Raw genomic sequence first — 21830 nt, 5'->3', positions numbered from 1 at the left:
CGCGGTCTGCTTTCTTCTTTCTTCGGGCATCAGCTAGGCCGGCACCTCTGGGGCTAGCGCCGGAGCAGACAGCAGGCTGGTGCAGCCCAGGACTCCGAGAGGAACAAGAAAGGGGGTCGCACGAAGGGCCCTCCGAGGAATGGGAGGCCCGGGCCTCGGAGCGGGAGTGATTGTTCATAGACCTCAGTACTTAAGTCTCGGCCCAACCCTTTGCCAGCTGCGGATATGTACCACGCTTTCCTCATCTATAAAATGGATTATCAGGCAATAGAAAACTAGCACGTAAACCCCAAGAGGGCAGGGTCCTCGACAAATTCATGGGTGGTTTGGTTTTTTTTTTCTCTAACCCCTGGCTCAGTACCCTGCCTGGCACGCACCAAGAACTCAACAAACATTTGTGAAATAAATGAATTTCCGATCTCCACATCCTCCCAAGAGTTGCCGAGTCAAAGGAGCATTGCACTTCCGACTTTGGCAAGCAATTGGCTTCACAACCTCCTCACCCACCACAGACGTGCTGGGCCAGACCTACATTCTGTGTCAATTGGGCAGTGAGGATGCAAGCGAGACACCCGGTGAACAGAGGCCAAGGGGACCTAGTAAAATGCCTTGGCTAGAAAAGCCATAGGTTCTCCTAGGCGACTTCCCCACCCTCCCACCCCGACCCTCGCCAAAGTTCTAGGGCCAGCTTGGTGTATGGTTATTGTTTTCCTGTAGCTTGAGCTGCTTTTGGGGTGTGTGAGATGGGGGGGGAGGGACTCCAGTAACCTCAGAAACTTGGTTGTGGGTCCTGGCCAAGAAGCATATGAACTTCCCCAGAGGGTGGATATTCCAGGCAGGCCTCCATCCTCCTGTGACTGGCTTGGATGAGGGGCTTGGAGGGGACCAAGAGCCTCAGTTGGAGCGGGGAACAGATTCTTCGCCTTTCACTCCTTGCAGCAGGCAGAGCTCCTGTGTCATCCAGCGTAAGGAAAAACGGGGCCAGCTGGTCAGAGGATGCAGCTGAAACAGGTACAAATGCTCCTAGAGATGGTCCTGGAAGTTGCTACCAAACAAGGACCCCCTCTGGGGTCCCGATTCCCCCTCCGAAGGGAAGTTTCCATGCTAATGAAATGCTGCACTTGAGTCCTCCTCCACCTGGAGGCAGTTGTGTACATGGGACCCAAAGCCTGGCCCTTCAAGCCGTTGGCCTGGCCTTTCGGTCCCTGTACTGGGCGGTGTGCTCACTGCATAGGCCCTTCGACGCTCCCACCCAGAAATGACGACAGGGCCAGTGAGGCTGACAGTCTTGCTGTAATTGGGAGAAAACGGGCTGCAGCACATTTGGCAGAGAGAGTCACCAGCAGCCAGAGTTGGGGTTGTGCGGGCAGCCGAGGGGCTCAGGGCCCCCTGCCTCACGTGGTGAAGAAAGGAAGAAGAAAGGTCAAATTCTAACCCAGATGGGAAAGTTGGTCCCAGGGGGGCAGTTTCGCTTCCTCTCCTCACTCGCAGGAAGGTGGGGAAACGGCATCATCTCCCCTTGCTGCCAAAGTTTCCTTTGGAAGAGGCTGGGGAGTTTCTAAAAATCTCCTACCTAGTGGAGACAACCTCCTCCACAGGCCCCCAGTTGGCCTCTGCTCTCTTCCAGCCACTTCACAGCAGAGTACAAATCCAGAACCGTGTGTTTCGTGGGCCTGAGGGTGGTGAGGGGAGGACAGGGTGGCCAGAGGCAAAGGGTCAGGGGTCAGGGGCAGTGGCCATTCTCAGCAGTTCTAGGGAAACAGGGCCTTTCTCCCCAGCACCCTGCACAGGCTCAGCGGCAGCACTGGCCACCTGCCCTCCCAAAAGGGTTCCAAACCCCCACGAAGTGCCTCAGAGTAGAGAGGGTTCAGGCAAGGAAGACCACAAAGATGATGAAGAAGACAATGAGGATGAGGAAGATTTTGACCATGAGCCACCGGTTAGAGGTGACCGACTGGAAGTACTTGAGGATCTCTGAATGGGCGGCGTCAACATCCAGCTGGGCTCCCAGCACGTTCTCGTCGATCCTGGGGACAGAGCCAAAACAGGAAAGAGAAGGACACTGGATTAAAAAGAAGGCTATTATACTATAGTTACGGACACGGGAAGATAGTCACAACGTGTGGGAGTGGGAAGTAGGTACATACATTGTGATCCCATTTTTGTGTATATGCACTTGTGTCCAGAGAAAGCTCTGGAAGGGTAACGTAGACAAGTCTTGGCTCTGGTTTGAAAATTAGCTCTGCAACTTATTAGCTTATGATCCTGAGCCAGTCATTCAGCCTCCCGACTCATTTTCCTCAACTGCAAAGGAGGGAAAATGAGGATACACCGACCCGGCCTCTCCGGTTGTTGTCGGCCTTAAATGAGTTAACAGAAGGTGCCCAACCCTTAGTAAGAGCCGCCAAAATGTTGGCTATTTGAATTTTTTGCTCATCAGGATTTATTGATTTTCGTCTAAAAAACAGTATTGAATTTGTAACAAGGCGGGGGCGGGGGGGGGGGGGGAACATCCATAGATCATTAGAGTTAGGAAATCCCAGCTCTGAGTTAAGACAGGAAGAAAAACTGCATGATATGGACAGGAAGTCAGGGGAGAAGAAAAGCCCTGCAATTAGTCGAACATGTCTCTCCAGCATATAGAGAAGTCCTCAGACGAAGGGCCACCTCTTGAGACACCGCTGAGGAAAGTAAAACATTTCCCCGCCAAACTGCATATGCAATCCTGAAAACCCAATGCAAACCCAGGTCTTTGCAAAGGGAGTCCCTGGGAGCAGAGACCTCTCTGAGCTCTGGGGACAGAAAAGGTGGAGCCTTGTAATCCAGTTGGAACATGAGAGGCTGGGCCAGTGGCTGTAAGCCCAAGGTCCTCAGAAGGTGCTCGTGAGAACTGTGAACTAATCTCTGTCCAAATACAAGAGCCCAGGGGTGCCGGCTGGCTTATTCAAAAGAGCATGTGACTCTTGATCTTGGGGTTGTTGAGTTCAAGCCCCGTGTTAAGTGGAGAGATTACACACATGAATACATTTAAAACGAATTCAGATACAGGAGCCTGGACTGTACATGATTCCCTATTTATATCAGAGTGGCTATAACTCAATTAGTATCAGGTTTCCTACCTCTGGGCTGGAATTTCATTTCTCAGTGTGGATTCCACTGGCATACCCCAGAAAGCTCATCTTGACCATTAGGAATGGCTTTACTTAACAAAAATGGATAGTCAATGCAGTCAGGCATAAGAAAGATTTTAAACTTTTTAAATTAAATTAAATTAATTTATTTATTTTGAGAGAGGCAGAGAGAGCGTGCACAGGGGAGGGGCAGAGAGAGAGAGGGAGAGAGAATCCCAAGCAGGCTCCACACTGTCAGTGCAGAGCCCGCCTCAGGGCCCGAAACCACAAACCATGAGATCATGACCCAAGCCGAAATCAAGCGTAGGACACCCAACTGACGGAGCCACCCAGGCACCCTTGGCCTAAGAAAGATTTTAAATGGGAATCCATGAATGAAAACTAATGGGAGAGGGTACTGGTGGTGAAAAATTAGGTATTGGCAGGATACTCGGAGAAAGTAGGGGGGGAGTAAAGATGGAAATGACGGGGGTGGAAAATAATGGCTTGGGAAGAAGGCTGAAGAAAATAGAAAGGGAACAAGTCTGCAAGGTGGGGAGGACAAAGGGGTGGATGGATGGAGAGGCAGGAAAACCCAGAGCACGAGAAGGTGTGTGTACGTTGGGGATGACAATAAAAAGGAGGTTGAATGGAAGAAAACACTAAACCTAGGGACTGGAAAGATTATTTGACCACAATTCAGAGATCTGAGATTTTAGTTTTCGGAGTGTAAGTTTCCCCAAAGCTTCCTAAGGACCAACAGAGGAGTTGGGTCATGTTCAGAGGATACAGAAGCTGCCTTTAAGGAGCTCCACATGGCCAGGTTTAGGAAATCTGACTGTAATAACAAAATAATGATGGGGCACCCGGGTGGCTCAGCTGGTTGTGTGTAACTCTGGCTCAGGTCACGATCCCATGGTTCGTGGGTTCGAGCCTCATGTCAGGCTCTGTGCTGACAGCTCAGAGTCTGGAGCCTGCTTCGGATTCTGTGTCTCCCTCTTTCTAACCCCTCTCCCGCTCACACTCTGTCTCTAAAATAAATATTAAAAAATAGTAACAATGATGATGGCGGTGCCTGTGTGACTCAGTAGGTTAAGTGCCCGACTTCTGCTTAGGTCATGATCTCATGGTTCGTGAGTTCGAGCCTCACATTGGGCTCTGCACTGATGGTGCAGAGCCTGCCTGGGATAATCTTCCTCCCTTTCTCTCTACCCCCTCCCTCCCCCCCTCAAAATAAATAAACATAAAATAATAATGGTAATGGATTATCTTACATTGAGTAAAAATAATCCATTATTCCTAGTAATGTTTAAAGAGAAAAACCTCCTTTAAAAAATTTTTTTTTTAACGTTTGTTTATTTTTGAGAGAGAGAGAGAGCGCACACGAGCAGGGGAGGTGCAGAGAGAGAGGGGAGACACAGAATCTGAAGCAGGCTCCAGGCTCTGAGCTGTCAGGACAGAGCCTGATGTGGGGCTCGAACCCACGAACCACAAGATCATGACCTAAGCTGAAGTCAGACACTTAACTGAGTCACCCAGGCGCCCAAGAAACCTTTTTAAAAAAAAAAAAAAAATGGGGGGAGGCACCTGTGCGGCTCAGTTAAGCGTCCGACTTCGGCTCAGATCACAATCTCACGGTTCATGAGTTTCAGCCCTACAACGGGCTCTGTGCTGACAGCTCAGAGCCTGGAGCCTGCTTCAGATGCTGTGTCTCCCCCTCTCTCTGCCCCTCCCCCGCTCTCACTCTGTCTCTCTCTCCCTGTCTCTCAAAAACAAATAAACATTAAAAAGATTTTTTTAAATTTTTTAAAAATGTCTGTTTTTGAGAGAGAGAGACAGGATGTGAGCAAGGGAGGAGCAGAGAGAGAGGGAGACACAGCATCTGAGGCAGGCTCCAGGCTCTGAGCTGTCAGCATAGCAGGGCTCAAACTCAGGAACCGTGAGATCATGACCCGAGCCGAAGTTAGGATGCTCAACTGACTGAACCACCCAGGCGCCCTGAGAAAGCTCCTTCTTTCCAGAAGGATTCCAGCTGTAAAAATGTAGCAGAGAGGAAAGAATAAGAGAATTGCCATGTTGCCAGATACAATGTTACAAATGAATCAGGCAAGGACCATCATGGGCGGAAGGAGCTGCAAGTTCACACGGCCTCAAATCGTCACCCCATGGAAAACTTGGTGGGATGGTCACCACAGTCAACAAGTGACCAAACCTGGCATCGCCAAGAAAAGGATGACCTCACCACGTGCCTACTGATAACAATCACCTACACAGCTGGCCAAAAATCTAGAACCTAAATCCAATCGTGAGGCAACACTGGATAAATACACGCGTGGGACTTTCTGTAAGAGGCACTGGCCTCTTGAAAGGAAAGTCCGTGCCACGAGAAGCAAAGCTTCAGAAGGCAGACTAAAGAGGCAAAACAATCTAATGCCACCTGTCAATACTGCCTGGGTCTTGAAGGGGGAAAAAAAATGCTTTTAGCATTTTAGCGACTCTTATCTAGCAGTTTAAAAAAAAATTTATTTTAATGTTTATTTATTTTTGAGACAGAGAGAGACAGACCATGAACAGGGGAGGGTCAGAGAGAGAGGGAGACACAGAACCCGAAGCAGGCTCCAGGCTGAGCTGTCAGCACAGAGCCCGACGCGGGACTCGAACCCACAGACCGTGAGATCATGACCTGAGCCGAAGTCGTAGACTCCACCGACTGAGCCACCCAGGCACCCCCTTTTCTAGCAGTTTTTAAGAACAGCTGGGGAAATTTCAGTATGCACTAAATACTGGACAGTGCTAGAGAACTGTTCGTTTTCTTAGCTATGATAATGGCACTGTGGCCGGTCAGGAGAATACCAGAACTTGGCAGATGTGTGCCAAAGTATTCAGGGATAAAAACATCATGATCTTTGCACTTACTTTCAAATGATTCAGAATAAAAAAAAAAAAAAAGAGAGAGAGAGAGAGAAGGAAAGCAAATACGATAAAATACTAAGCGAATCGGGGTAAAAGGAACGTATAGGCATTCATTGTACTATTCTCCCCACTTTTCTAGTTAGAAATTTCATAATTTATAAAATGGTGTGAAAAAGAAAACAAAGAGAGTAACAGATCAGCAGTTTTCATACCCTTAGAAAAAATAAGAAACACCTTTGGGGTGCCTGGGTGGTTCGGTCGGTTGGGCATCCGACTTCGGCTCGGGACATGATCTCACAGTTTGTGAGTTCAAGCCCTGCGTTGGGCTCTGTGCTGACAGCTCAGAGCCCGGAGCCTGCTTCAGATTCTGTGTCTCCCCCTCTCTCTGCCCCTCCCCTGCTCAGGCTCTGTGGCTCTCTGTCTCTCAATAATAAATAAATGTTAAATTTTTTTTTTTCTTTTCAAAGAAACACCTTTTAGGCATCCCCTAAATGAAAATTCTCATGTCTCACGTCCAGAAAGTCTAGGATGGGACCCAGGAATCCACATACTGAAGAACTTAGGACTAAATTACTTTTTTTTTTTTTTTAAGTTTATTTCATTTATTTATTTTGAGAGAGAGAAAGAGAGATCAAGGGAGGGGCACAGAGGGAGAGAGAGAATCCCAAGCAGGTTCCACACTGTCAGCGCAGAGCCTTATGTGAGGCTCGAGCTCACAAACTATGAGATCATGACCCAAGCTGAAATCAAGAGCCAGATGCCCAACCAACTGAGCCACCCATGTGCCCCTACATCAGTGGTTTCTAAAGAGGGTGCTCAAATCCAGATCTACCGGCATGCAGGAAGCAAAGAGAAGAATGTTTAGGTCTATTTTATTATTATTATTTTTTTAATGTTTATTTATTTTTGAGACAGAGAGAGACAAAGCATGAACGGGGGAGCGTCAGAGAGAGGGAGACACAGAATCTGAAACAGGCTCCAGGCTCCGAGCGGTCAGCACAGAGCCCGATGCGGGGCTCAAACTCACGGACCGCGAGATCATGACCCGAGCCAAAGTCGGCCGCTTAACCGACTGAGCCACCCAGGCGCCCCAAGTTTAGGTCTATTTTAAAACTTTCATCCTTTCAGGGGGCCCCTGGGTGGCTCAGTTGGTTAAGCGTCCAGCTTCAGCTCTGGTCATGATCTCACGGTTTGTGGGTTCAAGCCCCGCGTCGGACTCTGTGCTGACAGCTCAGAGCCTGGAATCTGCTTCAGATTTTGTGTCTCCCTCTCTCTCTCTGCCCCTCCCCCGCCTGCACTCTCTCAAAAATAAATAAACATTAAAAACAAAACTTAAGAGGCCCCTGGGTGGCTTAGTTGGTTGAGGCCTCCCTCATCAGGGAGGCCACAGACTCCCCCAAGTCTCTTCTGAGTATCAGACCACACATCACATGCCACTCGGATGTCCCATCTGGCACTCGGCATGTCCAGAACAAAGCTCGTCCCTTTACCCAGCGCCAATCTACTTCATCCTGTATTCTCGCCCTGAGCACAAACTCCTTGCTGTGGCACACCGGCCCTTTGCGACCCGGCCCTGCCCCCTCCGGTTCCCTTCCTCACCACCCCCCATGCCCTGTGCGGTAGTGCTGCATTCTTGGAATCCACCCAAGCTCTTTTTCATTTCTGAGCTGGTCCTCCCCGCCCCCCCCCCCAGAGAATGGCCTTTTCTTTCCCCTTCTTCGGCTGGCATTCCTCCTCAAGACTTAGCTCGGTATTTTTTTTACTTCTAGAAAGAGGTACCTAGTCTGAGTTCCCTTATCTCCTTCACTTCCTGCCCTTCCCATGCTGAACTGCAACTGTCAGCGTATGACGCTTCGAGTGGACATGAGCTCCACGAGGACCAGGACTGTCTTTCACCGTCCTATCCCCATTTCCAGCAGGACTAGCTCGCAGCCGCGACAACAGGTGTTTGCTAAACCAACGACCAAATGAATACTAACGCTGAAAGATACTTAGGACGCTGTTGCAAGGAAGACTAGAAGGTAAAGTTGCACGCGTGCTATCGTGTTAACTATTTAAAACACGTACGCGATGGACACAGAACCCCAATGCCTTTTATAATTCTGTCTCACTGGATCTACAGTAATATTCTAACATTCAAAATACATCACAGCCTGAGGAGCTGTGGAGTGTCTGTGGAACAGGCCAGTAAGGAGTTCCCGAGGTATCAGTTGAACCAAGTAAGTGTCAGTCTTTTGAAGTCTCTTGATTCTAAGACCAAGACAGCTGTACTCACAGCACCTTATAAATGGCCGGTACCATAGTTGTTGAATAAACAAACATCCTATTAACCAGTGGTTCTCAAACTTGGATGCTCAGCAGAACCCTCTGAGCTTACAGGTCATGATCTCACAGTCTGTGGGTTCGAACCCCGCGTCGGGCTCTGTGCTGACAGCTCGGAGCCTGGGGCCTGCTTCGGATTCTGTGTCTCCCTCTCTCTCAAAAATAAAACATTAAAGAAAAAATTTAAAATAAATAAATAGAAGAACCCTCTGAGCTTACATAAAAATGGGAGATTCCTGGCGGGCCACTCCACTCACATCCACGGAATCTGAGTCTCCAAGTGTGAGGCCAGGGACCTATCTTCTTCACCTCTGCCTAATTAAATATGTGAGGCTGCTTAATGGATCAGCACAGGGAAACCTGCTTTATACAAATCCAGGTGTTCACCAGTTTCATTCGACCTATACCCCAGCGTGAAAGCACTCTGCTAGGCGCCCTGGGGAATAAAGATCAACCAAGACTGCGTGCTGCCAAAAGGCCTAAGAGCAAGTGGGCAGGCACGCGGAGCCGTGTGGATTCCTCTACCTCCCACATCTCCTTCTGCCCCTCTCTCTGCCGCTGGCCCCCCTTGTACTGAGCTGAAGAGGCTGAAATTGTGGGAGGAACTGGGCGCGGTCTGAGTAAGTAACAGCCAGACAGTTCTGAAACTTTGTGAAAGATACAAATGTACACATTCAAGAGGCTCAGCCAACCCCAAGAAAGAGAAATAAATGCAAACAAAGTGACATCTGGACACATGCTGGTCAACTGCTGAAAAACAAAGACAAAACAAAACAAACAAAAAACCCCCAAACAACTGAAAAGTAGCCAGAGAGAAAGACATCACATAAACAGTTCATGTTACCACTGCCTTCTCATTAAGAACAAAAAAGACCAAAAGAGAGTAGAGTGATACATCTGAAGTGCTTAAAGAGAAAAACCATAAATCCAGAATTCTATAACCAGGGGAAACATCCTTCTCTATAGAATGAGGGTAGGGTCGCCTAGCTGGCTCAGCCAGTGGAGCCTGCGGCTCTTGAACTTGGGGTTGTGCGTTCACACTGGGCATAGAGCCTACCTTTAAAAACACAAAACGGGCACCTGGGTGGCCCAGTCGGTTGAGCGTCCGACTTTGGCTCAGGTCATGATCTCGCGGGTCCATGAGTTTGAGCCCCGCGATGGACTCTGTGCTGACAGCTCAGAGCCTGGAACCTGCTTCAGATTCTGTGTCTCCCTCTCTCCCTGCCCCTCCCCTGCTTGTACTCTGTCTCTCTCAAAAATAAATAAACCTTAAAAAAAAAAAAAAAAAAAGGGGGTGCCTGGGTGGCTCAGTTGGTTAAGCGTCTGACTTCAGCTCAGGTCATGATCTTGCGGTTTGTGAGTTCAAGCCCCACGTCGGGCTCTGTGCTGACAGCCTGGAGCCTGCTTCTGATTCTGTGTCTCCCTCTCTCTCTACCCCTCCCCTGTTCGCAGTCTGTCTCTCAATAATAAATAAGCATTAAAAAATTAAAATAAATAAAAATAACAACAACAACAACAAAAAACAACTACAAAACAGGGGCACCAGGGTGACTCAATCGGTTAAGTGTCCTGACTTTTCAGCTCAGGTCATGATCTCATGGTCTGTGGGATCGAGCCCCGCGACAGCTCTTTGCTGACAGTGTGGAGCCTGCTTGGGATTCTCTGTCTCCCTCTCTTGGTCCCTCCCCGGCTCGTGTGTGCACACATGCTGCTCTAATACTCTCTCTCTTTCAAAATAAGTAAACATTTAAAAAAAAACAAAAACAAAGGAGGGGTACCTGGGTCACTCAGTTGATTAAGCATCCAACTTCAGCTCAGGTCATGATCTCACGGTTTGAGTTCAAGCGCAGCATCGGGCTCTGCACTATTCAGAGCCTGCTTGGGATTCTCTCTGCCCCACCTCTCTCCACACACTGTCTGTCTGTCTGTCTCTCTCAAAATAAATAAATTCAAAGAAGAGAGAGCGAGAGAGAGACGCCTGGTTGGCTCAGTATGTTAAGCATCTGACTCTTGGTTTCAGCTCAGGTCATGATCTCACAGTTCGTAAGTTCCAGCCCTGCATTGGGCTCTGCGCTGGCGGTGTGGAACCTGCATGGGATTCTCAGTCTTTCCCTCTCTCTCTCTCTGCCTCTCCCCTGCGTGCACGCTCTCTCTCTCAAAATAAATAAACTTAAAAAACAGAGGGAAAGAAGGGTGCCTGGGTGGCTCAGTTGGTTGAGCGCCGACTTCAGCTCAGGTCATGATCTTACAGTTTGGGAGTTCGAGCCCCATGTCGGGCTCTGCGCTGACAGACAGGAGCCTGGAGCCTGCTTCAGATCCTGTGTCTCCCTCTCTTTCTGCCCCTCCCCCACTCATGCTCTCTCTCTCTCTCTCTCTCTCTCTCAAAAACAAAAAACATTTAAAAAAAAAAAGGGGGGAAAGAGAATAAAAGTGAAATAAAAAAATTTTCAGATAAAAGGAAAGTAAAACATGCCAGCAGATCTGCACTACAAAAAATGCTACAGAAAGTTCTTCAGGTTAACGGGAAGTGATACCAGACAGAAACTGGATATCCAGGAAGGAATGGAGAGCGCTGGAAATGGTCAACAGAGAAGTAAATCGAAAGACAATTTTTTCCTTTTAATTTCTGTGAAACAAAAACCATAATACTGGATTAGGGGATTTCGAACGTATGTAAGTGCAACAGATACGACAACTAGAGTGTAAAGGCTGGATGAGAGGGTTGCGAAGTTCTTCCATTTCACATGAAGGAGGCTGTAAAAGCTGATGATGTAATCCCTAGAGGAGCCACTTAAGAAAACAGGAAAAAGAAAAAGCAAACAGTAAAATGGTAGAAATCCAACCTTATCAAAAATTACACTAATTTTATGGAATCATAAAATTGAATAGCCAGAGCAATCTTGAGAAAGAACAAAGCCGGAGATATCACACTCCCTGATTTCAAACTATACTACAAAACATTAGTAATCAGGGGTGCCTGGGTGGCTCAGTCGGTTAAGTGTCCAACTCATGGTGTTGGCTCAAGTCATGATCTCATGGTTCATGGGTTCAAGACCCATGTCGGGCTCCGCGCTGATGGTGCAGAGCCTGCTTGGGATTCTCTCCCTCCCTCTCTCTCTCTAGCCCTCCCCTACTTGCGCGCGCGCTCTCTCTCTCTCTCTCTCTCTCAAAATAAACAGTAAAAAAGAAAAAGAAAAAAAAACCGTAGTAACTAATACCGGCACAAATGCAGACACAAAGATCAACGGAACATGAGAGAGAGCCCAGGAATACATCCACCCACGTAACATCAATTGGTCTACAACAAAGAAGATAAGACTATACAATGGGTAACTGTCAGACAATCACTTCAATAAATGGTGTTGGGAAAACTGGACAGCTCCATGCAAAAGAATGGAACTGGACCACTTTCTTACACCATACACAAAAAGAAACTCAAAACGGATTAAAGACTCGAATGTCAGACCTGAAACCATAAAAATCCTAGAAGAAACCATAGGTGGTAGACTCCTTGACATCACTTAGCGCCATGTGTTTTGGACCCGACGTCGCAGGCAAGGGCAACAAAAGCATAAATAACAAATGGGAGTACAACCAAACTAAAGAGCTTTTGCACAACAAAGAAAATGATCGGCAAAGTTCGTTTCTACTGTGAGGGAGAAAAGTTTGCAAGTCATATATCTGATAAGGGGCCAATATCTAAAATATAGAACGACCTTATACAACTCAACAGCAAGAACTCCATAAACGATCCAATTAAAACACGGGCAGAGTCTAAGTAGATGTTTTTCCAGCGAAGACATCCAGATGACCAACAAGCACATGAAAAGATGCTCAACATCACTCGTCAGCATGCAAACCAAAACCACAATGAGATACGTGACTTCCTACCTGTCAGAATGGTTAAAAAAAAACAAAAGAAAGAAAGAACAAGTGTCGGCGAGGATGTGGAGGAAAGAAACCCTTGTGCACAGTTGGTAGAAATGTAAACTGATACAGAGATCGTGGGAAACAGCAAGAAGATTCCTCAGAAAATTAAAAATAGGGGCGCTTGGGTGGCTCCGCCAGTTAAGCGTCCGACTCAACTTCAGCCCAGGTCATGATCTCACGGTTTGTGGGTTTGAGCCCCGTATTGGGATCTGTACCAATAATGCAGAGCCTGACTGGGATTCTCTCTCTCCCTCTGCCCACTACCCTCTCAAAATAAATAAATAAACTAAAAAAAAAGAAAAAAGAAACATAGAACTACCATACAATCCAGTAATTCTACTGGGCGTTTATCCAAAAAAAAACCAACAAAAAAAGCCCTCCAAAGACCACTAACTCAAAACGATACATGCACCCCTATGTTCACTGGAGCATTATTTACAACAGCCAAGATATGGAAGAACCCTAAGAGTCCATCGATAGGCAACTACTCAGTCACTTTCTTAACACGTCATCCTGTTATAATTCTCCCTGTAGACCTTATCACTACCCGGAAATTTCTTGTCAATTCTTTTGAACAGCTGCCCTCACCTGCCCAATTGACTTCCGTACCTATACTATGGAGACTCCACGGTCTTACTCATCACTACATCCCCAACACCTAGAATGTCGCCGAGCATGAAACAGGTGCTCAGTAAACACTTGTTGAATGGATGGACTTGGCCCTGTGGGTGGGCCAGATTTACTCTACTCTTCCAAAGGGCATCAAGCTGTCCCTGGGGGAGCTTTAGGATGCCACCCTATGGAGAGGAGAAGGTCCTTCTGTCTAGGGTGGAAGAGAGAGTCTCACCTCTGGATGGTCTCTTCCTGCTCCTTAACCATGTGCGCCAACTGCTGAAAGATGGAGCCCAGCTCGACAATCGTGGACTCAATGTTCTGCATGGTGTCTGCCCGGCTCTGGATGTAGGAATCCTTCAGAGGAGAGAGAGCACACATGAGCACTGGGAGCTTCCTCAGGGTAGAGCCTGCCTCTTTAGGACCGTCCCCGCTTGCCATTCCACGCAAGGCCCATTTCAGCCCTTGCTGGTGGCCCACAGGGGAGGACAAAGGAGCATCTCCTCCCCAGTTCAGAGCCCAGGTACCTGCTCATCAATGAGCTGCAGCTGCTGGCTGGTCCGAGGGTCCATCATGTCAATGGCCACATCCCCGGAGGCACGGGACTCCGCCCCCAAAACCACAGCACTGCCCCCTACGGAGAGAAAGAAAAAGCACTTCTTAGGTTCAAAGCCCACGTGCTCTGGATGTGACTCCCAGCTCTGGCACTTAATAGCCTTGTGACCCTGGACAAATCATTTAACCTCTCTGAGCCTCGGCTTCCTCAACTGTAAAATGGGGGATAGTAACAACTGCTTTCCCAGAGGGGGGTGGTGACAAGTGAGAGAGGGGCGCCTGGGTAGCTCAGTTGATTGAGCATCCAACTTTGGCGCAGGTCATGATCTCACGGTTTGTGAGTTTGAGCCCTGCATCGGGCTCGCTGCTGTCAGCACAGAGCCTACTTCAGATCCTTTGTCTCCTGCTCTCTCTGCCCCTCCCTGGCTTGTGCTCATCTCTCTCTCTCTCTCCCCCTCCCTCTCTCTCTCGCAAAAATAAACATTAAAAACAAAATTAAGTGAGAGAATGCGAATGAAGTGCACGAAAAGATTAGAAACCGTCATCGTACTGCATGTGACTGACGTCAGCCCCAAACACGAGAATGTGGTAGACTGAGTGTGGATCACGAATGCCAGCAATGAGGTTTGACCTCTGAAAATCCTAGCACGTCCCTTGCTTGTCTGTTCTCCTACCCTACTGCTGCCATCACGGGATTAGAGGATGCCATCAGAGCCAGAGGAACTGGGTCTTTCCCCTCAAGGCTCCCCTCGTCACCTATGACTTACCCAGGTGGTTGGGGGCAAGGGGCAGGGCTGACACAGGCGCCCGGGAGAACTGCTCCCGCCGGTTCCTCTGCTGCTTCAGGTTCTGGGGTTGGGGAAGAAATGCAAAGGTCCTGAGGCCTCTGGGAAGCAGGCGTGTTAGAGAGGCCCTCTTGTTGGTCCTTGACCCTGTTACCTTCACCCCTCCACTTGTTCCTGCCCCATTTCTCCCTTGGGCCCTTACCCCCAAACTCCTACCCCTCCTACAGATTTTCCTTACCTCTGTCCTCACTTCTAAAACTGATTTGAAGTCATTGGACATCGAGGCCAGTTTCGACTAGAAGAAAAGGAGAGAGAGGATCAGCCAAGGAAGACAACACCTTTCTCCCTTCTGCCTCCCCCTCTACCAACCCCAGGTCCCACCTGCAGGGAGACCACGATGGTGTTGGAATGAGTTTGCAGGTGCCGGCCGCTCTGGCTACCCTTGGCCCTCACAAAATCCTGAAGCTGGGCAATTTGTTTGTTGAGGCTATTGATGTCCTAGGGAGAGCCAACAGAAAAACTGTTAACAAAGGGTTCCTCAGCCAATGTCTCTCCCGCATGGACAGCTCTGGCATGGAGGGCAGGGCGGAAGTTACAAATGGGAGGGAGGGTGCTTCAGAGTCAGACCAGAAGGGCCTGCTAGGATGTTCCAAGCTCTGGACTTTGCTCTGGCTCAGTCCCTGCAGAGGAGAGCCAGAAGAGGTGAAATATGGTCTCATCCATTTGTATACAAATTTTTTTTGAATGTTTATTTATTTTTCACAGAGAGAGAGACAGACAGAACATGAGTGGGGGAGGGGCAGAGAGGGAGGGAGACACAGAATTCTACGCAGGTTACAGGCTTTGAGCTGTCAGCACAGAGCCCGATACAGGGCTTGAACTCACGGACAGCGAGATCAGGACCTGAGCCAAAGTCGGATGCCCAACCGACTGAGCCACTCAGGCACCCCTGGTCTCATCCATTTGTAAATAAATGACTTGCTTACCCTCTTCGCCCTACGGCCCAACTCTACCCTGTGAGGCCAGGCACATGGCCACAGAACTGCTTCAAAGGCCAAAATCTCAAGCCCAGAGCACACTGACTGACAAAGCACCTGTGCAGTAGGCAGGAGAAGGGAAGTCAAAGTCTCCACGACGGCCCAGAAACATCAACAAAATGCCTTTTATATACAGAATTCTGTTAAAAAATTATTATTGCGGGCAGCCTGGGTGCCTCAGTTGGTTAAGCAGCGACCCTTGATCTTGGCTCAGGTCGTGATCTCACAGTTCATGGGATGGAGCCCCACGTCAGGTTCTGTGCTGACAGTGCACAGCCTGCTTGGGATTCTCTCTCTCTCTCTCTCTCTCTCTCTCTCTCTCTCCCCGCGCCTTTCCCACTCATACACACACTCTCAACATAAGTAAACATTAAAAAAATATTTTTATTGCAAAAGAGTGAAAGCTGTCTTATCCGAGGTCACACATAAGGAGGTACCGTAACACAGCCAGGCCTTCTACACCAGACCAAGGCATCCTCTGCCCCCCGATCTGGCTTGGCAAGTTACCAAGGGCCACATGAGACAAGAGAGATGAAGGAGGTGGCCACAGAGTGGCAGAGAAAGCTTGCCCAGGGGGTCGGGGGTGGGGAGCCCAGGGAGAAGAGGTCAGGAATAGTGAGTTCAAGGAATAGGCTGGAAGACAAACTGGATTAGGCAACTTCTAGAATTTCTCCAATAGGCCCCAGGTAGTATTCCAGGTGCAACCATTCTTTTCTTTTTTTATTTTTTTATAAGTTTATTTACTTATTCTGAGAGAGAGTGAGAGAGAGAGAATACCAAGCAGTCTCTGCACCAACACAGAGCCTGACGCGGGGCCCGAACTCACGAACCTCGCAATCGTGACGTGAGCTGTAAATCAAGGGTGAGACGCTTAACCAACTAAGCCACCCAGGTGTCCCCCCGCCCTACAGCAACCATTCCTGAGACCAATGGATGATTTTCACTGCTGGCTGGCTGTCCCTTCAGAGCTGATGCACCCTCCCTAGAGTCCCGTGGCCAAAACTGCATTCCAGGTTTTCTCCCCATAAAATCTACCCCCCCCCCCAGAGTTCTAGCTTAGAAAACGGCACCACTTCCCACCGAAGTGCCCAAGCTAGAAGCTTCTAAGTCACACATTCGTACCTCCTAAGCCCATCTATGTGCCACAACGCAGCCACACTCGGCTGATCGCTGACCAGGCACTCAGCACCTTATATTCGTTTACTGTGCGCCACACGGCACGCTACGGAGCTTATAACTTGCGCTTTGTGGTGAAACTTAACGTGGACGACAACTCCTAATCCCCCCACCTCCAACGAAAACCTGTTCCCCCTTCTCCCTCCTTTTCTGTTTTGGTAAATGGCACCGCCAGTCGCCAGCTGCCCAGACCAAACGCTGGAGAGCCGTCCTCCTCTCTTTTCCCTTGATCCACATGGAGCCTACACGGAGCCCACAGAGAACCCAGCCGATTCCACCAGATGCTCCGAATCGAGCCGCTCGGCTACTTGTCTTCTAACCCTATTCTAGACCAAACCACCACCTTTGCTCTCTCAACTATAGCCAAGAGCCTCCTAAATGACCTTCCCCTTAAAGCCCACCCGCAACAATCCGCTCTCTACACAGCAACCACGGTGAGCTTTGAACCAGAAATGGAGCAGGTCCTCCCTCTGCTGAAAATCTTCCAAGAGCTTCCACTCAAGTTAGAACACAAACCAAATTCTTTGTGCAGCTCACACCTGACTCTGTGTGGTCCAGCCCTGCCCATTTCCCCAACCTCATCCCCTCCCAGTCTCCTCACTTGCTCTGCTGCAGCCACACTGGCCTCTTTCGTGTTTATCAGATGCATTAAGGTGGCCCACCCTTCAGGGCCTTTCCCTTTGCTATTCCCATTTTCTGGAAAGTGCTCCCACCAGATCTTTGGATAACTGGCTTTTCCTTTACCATTCAGGTCTCAGAGTCACTTCTCACAGACTATCCTTTCCTTTCCTTTCCTTTTTAATTTTATTTTAGAGAGAGAAAGAGAGTGTGAGCAGGGGAAAGAAGCAGAGGGAGAGGAAGAAAGAGAGGATCTTTCAAAAAAAATTTTTTTAAATTTATTTTGAGAGAGTGGAGGAGGGGCAGAGAGGGGGCCAGAGGATCCAAAGCAGGCTCTGTGCTGACAGCAGAGAGCCTGACCCAGGGCTTGAACCCAAGAACTGTGAGATCCTGACCCGAGCCAAAATCAGATGCTCAACTGACTGAGCCACCCAGGCGCCCCAAGAAAGAGAGGATCTTAAGCAGGCTCCATGCTCAGCACAGAGCCTGACATGGGGCTCGATCTCGCGATCCTGGGATCACGACCTGAGCTGAAATCAAGAGTCGGACGCTCATCCAACTGAGCCACCCAGGCGCCCCTCACAGATTATCTTATATCACCCCATCTAAAGTAGGCCCCTACCCTGAGGAACTCACTTCTCTTATGTCTTTAATGGGATTCACTACCCCGAAGTCGTCTGACAAACTCTACTTGTTGAGTTTCAGATAGGAAATCCTCAAGGGGAGGTACCCCATCTGTCTTGTTCACTGGGGAGTCCCCCAGAACCAGGCAGCTAAAACTCACTCCATCACGTGAGTGACTCCAAAAACAAACAACTGAATCCTCACATCCACCCTACGAGGTGGGTGCTGTTATCAGCCCCCTCTTATTTCCGAGGGCACTGAAGCTCAGAATAGTCAGGCAGCTCACCCAAGGGTACACCATAACCAATGGACTATCTGAGAACGGGCTGTGGTTCTTCAAAGCTTACGCAATAGCGCCCCAATAGTTCCTGGTATCCTCTCTCTCCTACCCTGCATGGCACCTCTTGAACACGTCTGCCCTGGCCTTTGCCACCATCATCTTTTCACTGGACAGCGGCGGCAGCCTCCTCCCTGGCCTCTCTGCCCATCCGTGCTCCAGGCTGGTATTTCCCCCCCGGCGGTCATTCAGTCAACAAACACGGAGCACCTTTTCTACACCAGACGCTATTCCAGGCATTTGGGATACATCTATGATCCCAAGATGAAAAAACAGCAAGAAAAAACTCTCCGCTCTTGGGGCACTTATATTTTTCTCTTTTTTTCTTTTTCTTTTTTTTTTTTTTGGTTGAGGGCTGGGATGAGGTAGATGAGAGGGAACGGAAACAATAAATTAAGTGAGTTAATGATACAGAATGTTAGAAAGTATGAAGTGCTATAAAAAGCACAGTTTGGGGGGGCGCCTGGGTGGCTCAGTCGGTTAAGCGTCCGACTTCAGCTCAGGTCACGATCTCACGGTCCGTGAGTTCAAGCCCCACGTCGGGCTCTGGGCTGATGGCTCAGAGCCTGGAGCCTGCTTCCGATTCTGTGTCTCCCTCTCTCTCTCTGCCCCTCCCCCGTTCATGCTCTGTCTCTCTCTGTCTCAAAAATAAATAAACGTTAAAAAAAATTTTTTTAAAAAAAAGCACAGTTTGGGGCACCGGAGGACTAAACAACACGCTCAGGGTAGGCCTCCCTGGGCGAACAACATCTGAGCAAAGACATGAACTTTCTTTTATAAGCCGTGCCTCTGCACCCTGTGTCCTCTGTCTGGAATGTTCTTCCACTGCCTCTACACAAGCCTTGACACCAGTTCAGATTTCACCCACCTCTGTAACATTTTTTCCCAGCGTCCTCAGGCTGTCTCATTCATCTTTTTGAAGCTCAGTTTTGTGCCACTTGCCTTCTACTCGTTCTGAGTACGAATGTATGGGACTAGATACCCCTTACAGACAATAAGCCCTCAGGGTGGAATTCTTGCCTCAGGTTTGTGAGGCAAGGGCCCAGCAGGGCTTTGTACACAGCACATGACCAAAGAGTGTCCACTGACTCAATGGATGAGCAAGGTCTTTGGGGCTGGCTCCAGAAACTTGCTCTGGACCTCCAAGACAAGGGGAAATTGATGAAAGCGATCTGACCGGAATGCTAGCTCCCAACAGCTAGCAGCTCACCTGTTTGATGATGTAAGTTAGCTCTTCGATTTCCACTGCTTTGTCATCGAAGAGGGACTTGCGCTTTGCCACTGTAGAGACAAATGAGGCCAGGACGGGTGAGGTCAAAGACAAGGCTCAGGGAGTCCGGTTCCTTAGAGCTCTTTGGTTCACTGCCCCATCTCTGAAAGACCCCAAGAACTCACAGATCGTCAGCTTCTCCAGCTTGGCAAATGTGTTGCTGAGGTCTTTCCCGATGCGCCTGGAAGCAAGCATTAGTGAGGGCACTAGGAGAAAGAGCAGGACAGGACCTATTCCTATTCCCACATTAGCTCCCTCACAGCCGAGGCCACCAAAGGCAAGCCAACTCCTTCCCAGACACCGCACCACCCCACCACGTAACTTCTCTCAACTTACTTGGCCATGAGGGTAAATTCACTACGCTGCCGGACAGCACGCAGAGCCGGCTTGTTTGTCTGGATTCCATTCTGAAAAGCAACATCAAGAGGTGAAGCTTGAGTTCCCCCTCCCCGTTTCCAGCTTTCGCTATTCCTCAGGTGCCCACTAAATTCTCTCTAGCTCTTGTACTGGACAGTCTAATCTTGTCAGTAGTCGTCACGTAGAGCTCAGATTTGAGCACAGGTGGACCCAGGTTCAAATCTCGACTCCGCCACTTACTAGCTGGAGGGGTTGGGGCAAGTGACATGCACCATTCTGAATATCTATTTCCTCTTGTATAAAATGCAGTTGCTGGAATCAAGCAGCATCAGGGCTATAAAGTACTTTAGTCATATACCTGGTACGTTATAAGCACTAAATAAACGACAGGCACTATTAACATTTTGTTTCTCCAGTCAGGAAATCAAAGAGGATAACTGGAAAGCTCTTGGTGATCATACAGAAGAGCAGTAAAAATCTTTCAAACTGCAGTCACTCGGGGCCCACTTTGATTCAGAAAGTCTGGACTGAAACAAGGGAATCTAATTTTTTAAAAAGCACTGCAAAGGAATTTTGACAAAAATTACTTATCAGGAAAACTTCTTTCATTTTACTGATATAAAAACTGAGGTCCCACTAGACTTTCTGGCCCAACATTCTGTGGTCACTGAGCAAACGTATGGTAAGGACTATTCCAGAACCAGTATTCAAAGTGCCTGTCTCTGAGCTAAAGGCTCTTTCTAGAACGTGTTCCTTACCCAAACCAAAAATACTGCAGCCACCTCTCACCCTGAGATATTCCTTGCAAAGTAACAACCCTACCCTCTGGGGGATTTCTCACACAAAAAAAGTCTAGGTCCTTGCCTCTAGATAGCTGGCCCACCCCATTCCCTGTTGCTTAGTAGATCCTCCAGCCCCCTCCAAGCCCGATCAGCTCTCCATCGTGTCACCCCCAAAATTCAGTCCCTCAACAGTGCTGGAGCACAGCCTCTCCCAGATTTCAGTAAGGCTCGCTCCTGCCTTTCCCACTCCTGGTCCTTACCTGACGGCTCTGCAGGGACTTGCAGGCAGACAGGAACTCCTGGGTCCGATCCCGGCAAGACATGGTGTTGGGAGGGGGAGGGACCAGGGCCGCTGGGGGGGGCAGAGGGGCGATGTCGCTGCTGCTACTGCCAGCAGTTGCAGGGGACAGGACCTGTGTCTTTGAGAGACCCAGGTAGACACCCTGATCCGTGTTCTTAGACCCGTAGCGTTTCCGCGGGATCATTGAGACGCATAACCTCGGACTGTTGTGGAGGGGAGAGTGTCATTCCCTAGGCAGCTTCCTTCCCCATAAATCCTTCCCCCACCCTCCCCCCGCCCCAGCCAGCAAATCCTCGGATCCCTTCTGCACCTGGCACGGACTTTCGCGCCCAAAGCTACCCGCCGATCCTGGGGCCGGCCCACGGCGGGCAAGGGCCCGCTCTCCGACCCAATCGGTTCCCCCTCCTCAGACTCTTCTTCCAACTTGGCTCGGGCGGCCAGAGCGCGGGCCGGGGGCCTTGAAACAGAGACAGGGCCAGAGGCAGGTCCCGTGGCCCCGAGGCTCCAGCCCGGCCTGTGCAACTGCCCAAGGCCCTAACCGGGCCCTCTCGTATCCGCGGATCCCTTCGACTCCTCAGGGAGAAACGGTGACGGACCTCCTGAGGAGGACACACTTCGGTGGGCGGAAGGGGGAAAAAATCTCTAGGTGTTTATTTGAAACAGGAAGTCCCACCCCCGCCCAAATCCCGCCTTCTGGGGGACTGCGACCACCGATTAGCTAATGCCGACGTCTTTCTCAACAGGGGCTTTCCTGATTGGACGACGAAGTATTCCCTCATCCCGAGCCGGGCCGGCAGGACTTGCCCGCTCGCCCCAGGTTCCCTTCCCCCCCTGCCGTCGCCGCCCCCGGAAAGCCGCTGCCCAGAGCGGACACGGTGGCCAGACCCCTTCTAGAGCGAGTCCTACCTCCTCTCTGCCGCCTGCCGCCGCCACCACTGCCACAGTCTCCCGGGTGGTCACCGCCTCCTCCCCAAGCGCTAAAGCCGCCGAAACCCGACCAAAGCCTAGAAGCCGCCACGTCACCCACACGTAACTCCACCCCCGGTGACGAGAAGGCGGTGCCACACCTTTTGGAGCACAGCAACCAGAGAGACACGCCCC

General features: G+C 49.6%; 1 protein-coding gene across 4 annotated transcripts; it reads right to left on the bottom strand.

The window, feature by feature from the left end:
* Nucleotides 1-1274: 1274 nt before the first annotated feature.
* Nucleotides 1275-21784, bottom strand: STX5 (syntaxin 5). Of its 4 annotated transcripts, none has more exons than XM_019414727.2 (11): nucleotides 21636-21784; nucleotides 20689-20932; nucleotides 19626-19696; nucleotides 19415-19470; nucleotides 19230-19300; nucleotides 14609-14725; nucleotides 14466-14522; nucleotides 14210-14291; nucleotides 13415-13521; nucleotides 13123-13244; nucleotides 1275-2027 (listed from the first exon to the last, which is right to left on the bottom strand). In XM_019414727.2, exons 2-11 carry the CDS (start codon nucleotides 20911-20913, stop codon nucleotides 1868-1870), a joined length of 1068 nt encoding a protein of 355 aa, XP_019270272.1. In that variant the 5' UTR covers nucleotides 20914-20932; nucleotides 21636-21784; the 3' UTR covers nucleotides 1275-1867. The 4 variants fall into 4 exon arrangements, with proteins under 4 accessions (XP_019270272.1, XP_019270275.1, XP_053755560.1 ...); XM_019414730.2 differs by having other exon boundaries at nucleotides 20689-20780; XM_053899585.1 differs by having other exon boundaries at nucleotides 20689-20847; nucleotides 21636-21783.
* Nucleotides 21785-21830: the final 46 nt, after the last annotated feature.

Source organism: Panthera pardus, unplaced genomic scaffold (assembly GCF_024362965.1).
Source record: "Panthera pardus isolate Hobbes unplaced genomic scaffold, ASM2436296v1 HiC_scaffold_12, whole genome shotgun sequence".
NCBI classification, from domain to species: Eukaryota; Metazoa; Chordata; class Mammalia; order Carnivora; family Felidae; genus Panthera; species Panthera pardus.
The sequence above is the reverse complement of the archived record's forward strand: the minus strand, read 5'-3'. Positions and strand labels throughout refer to the sequence as shown.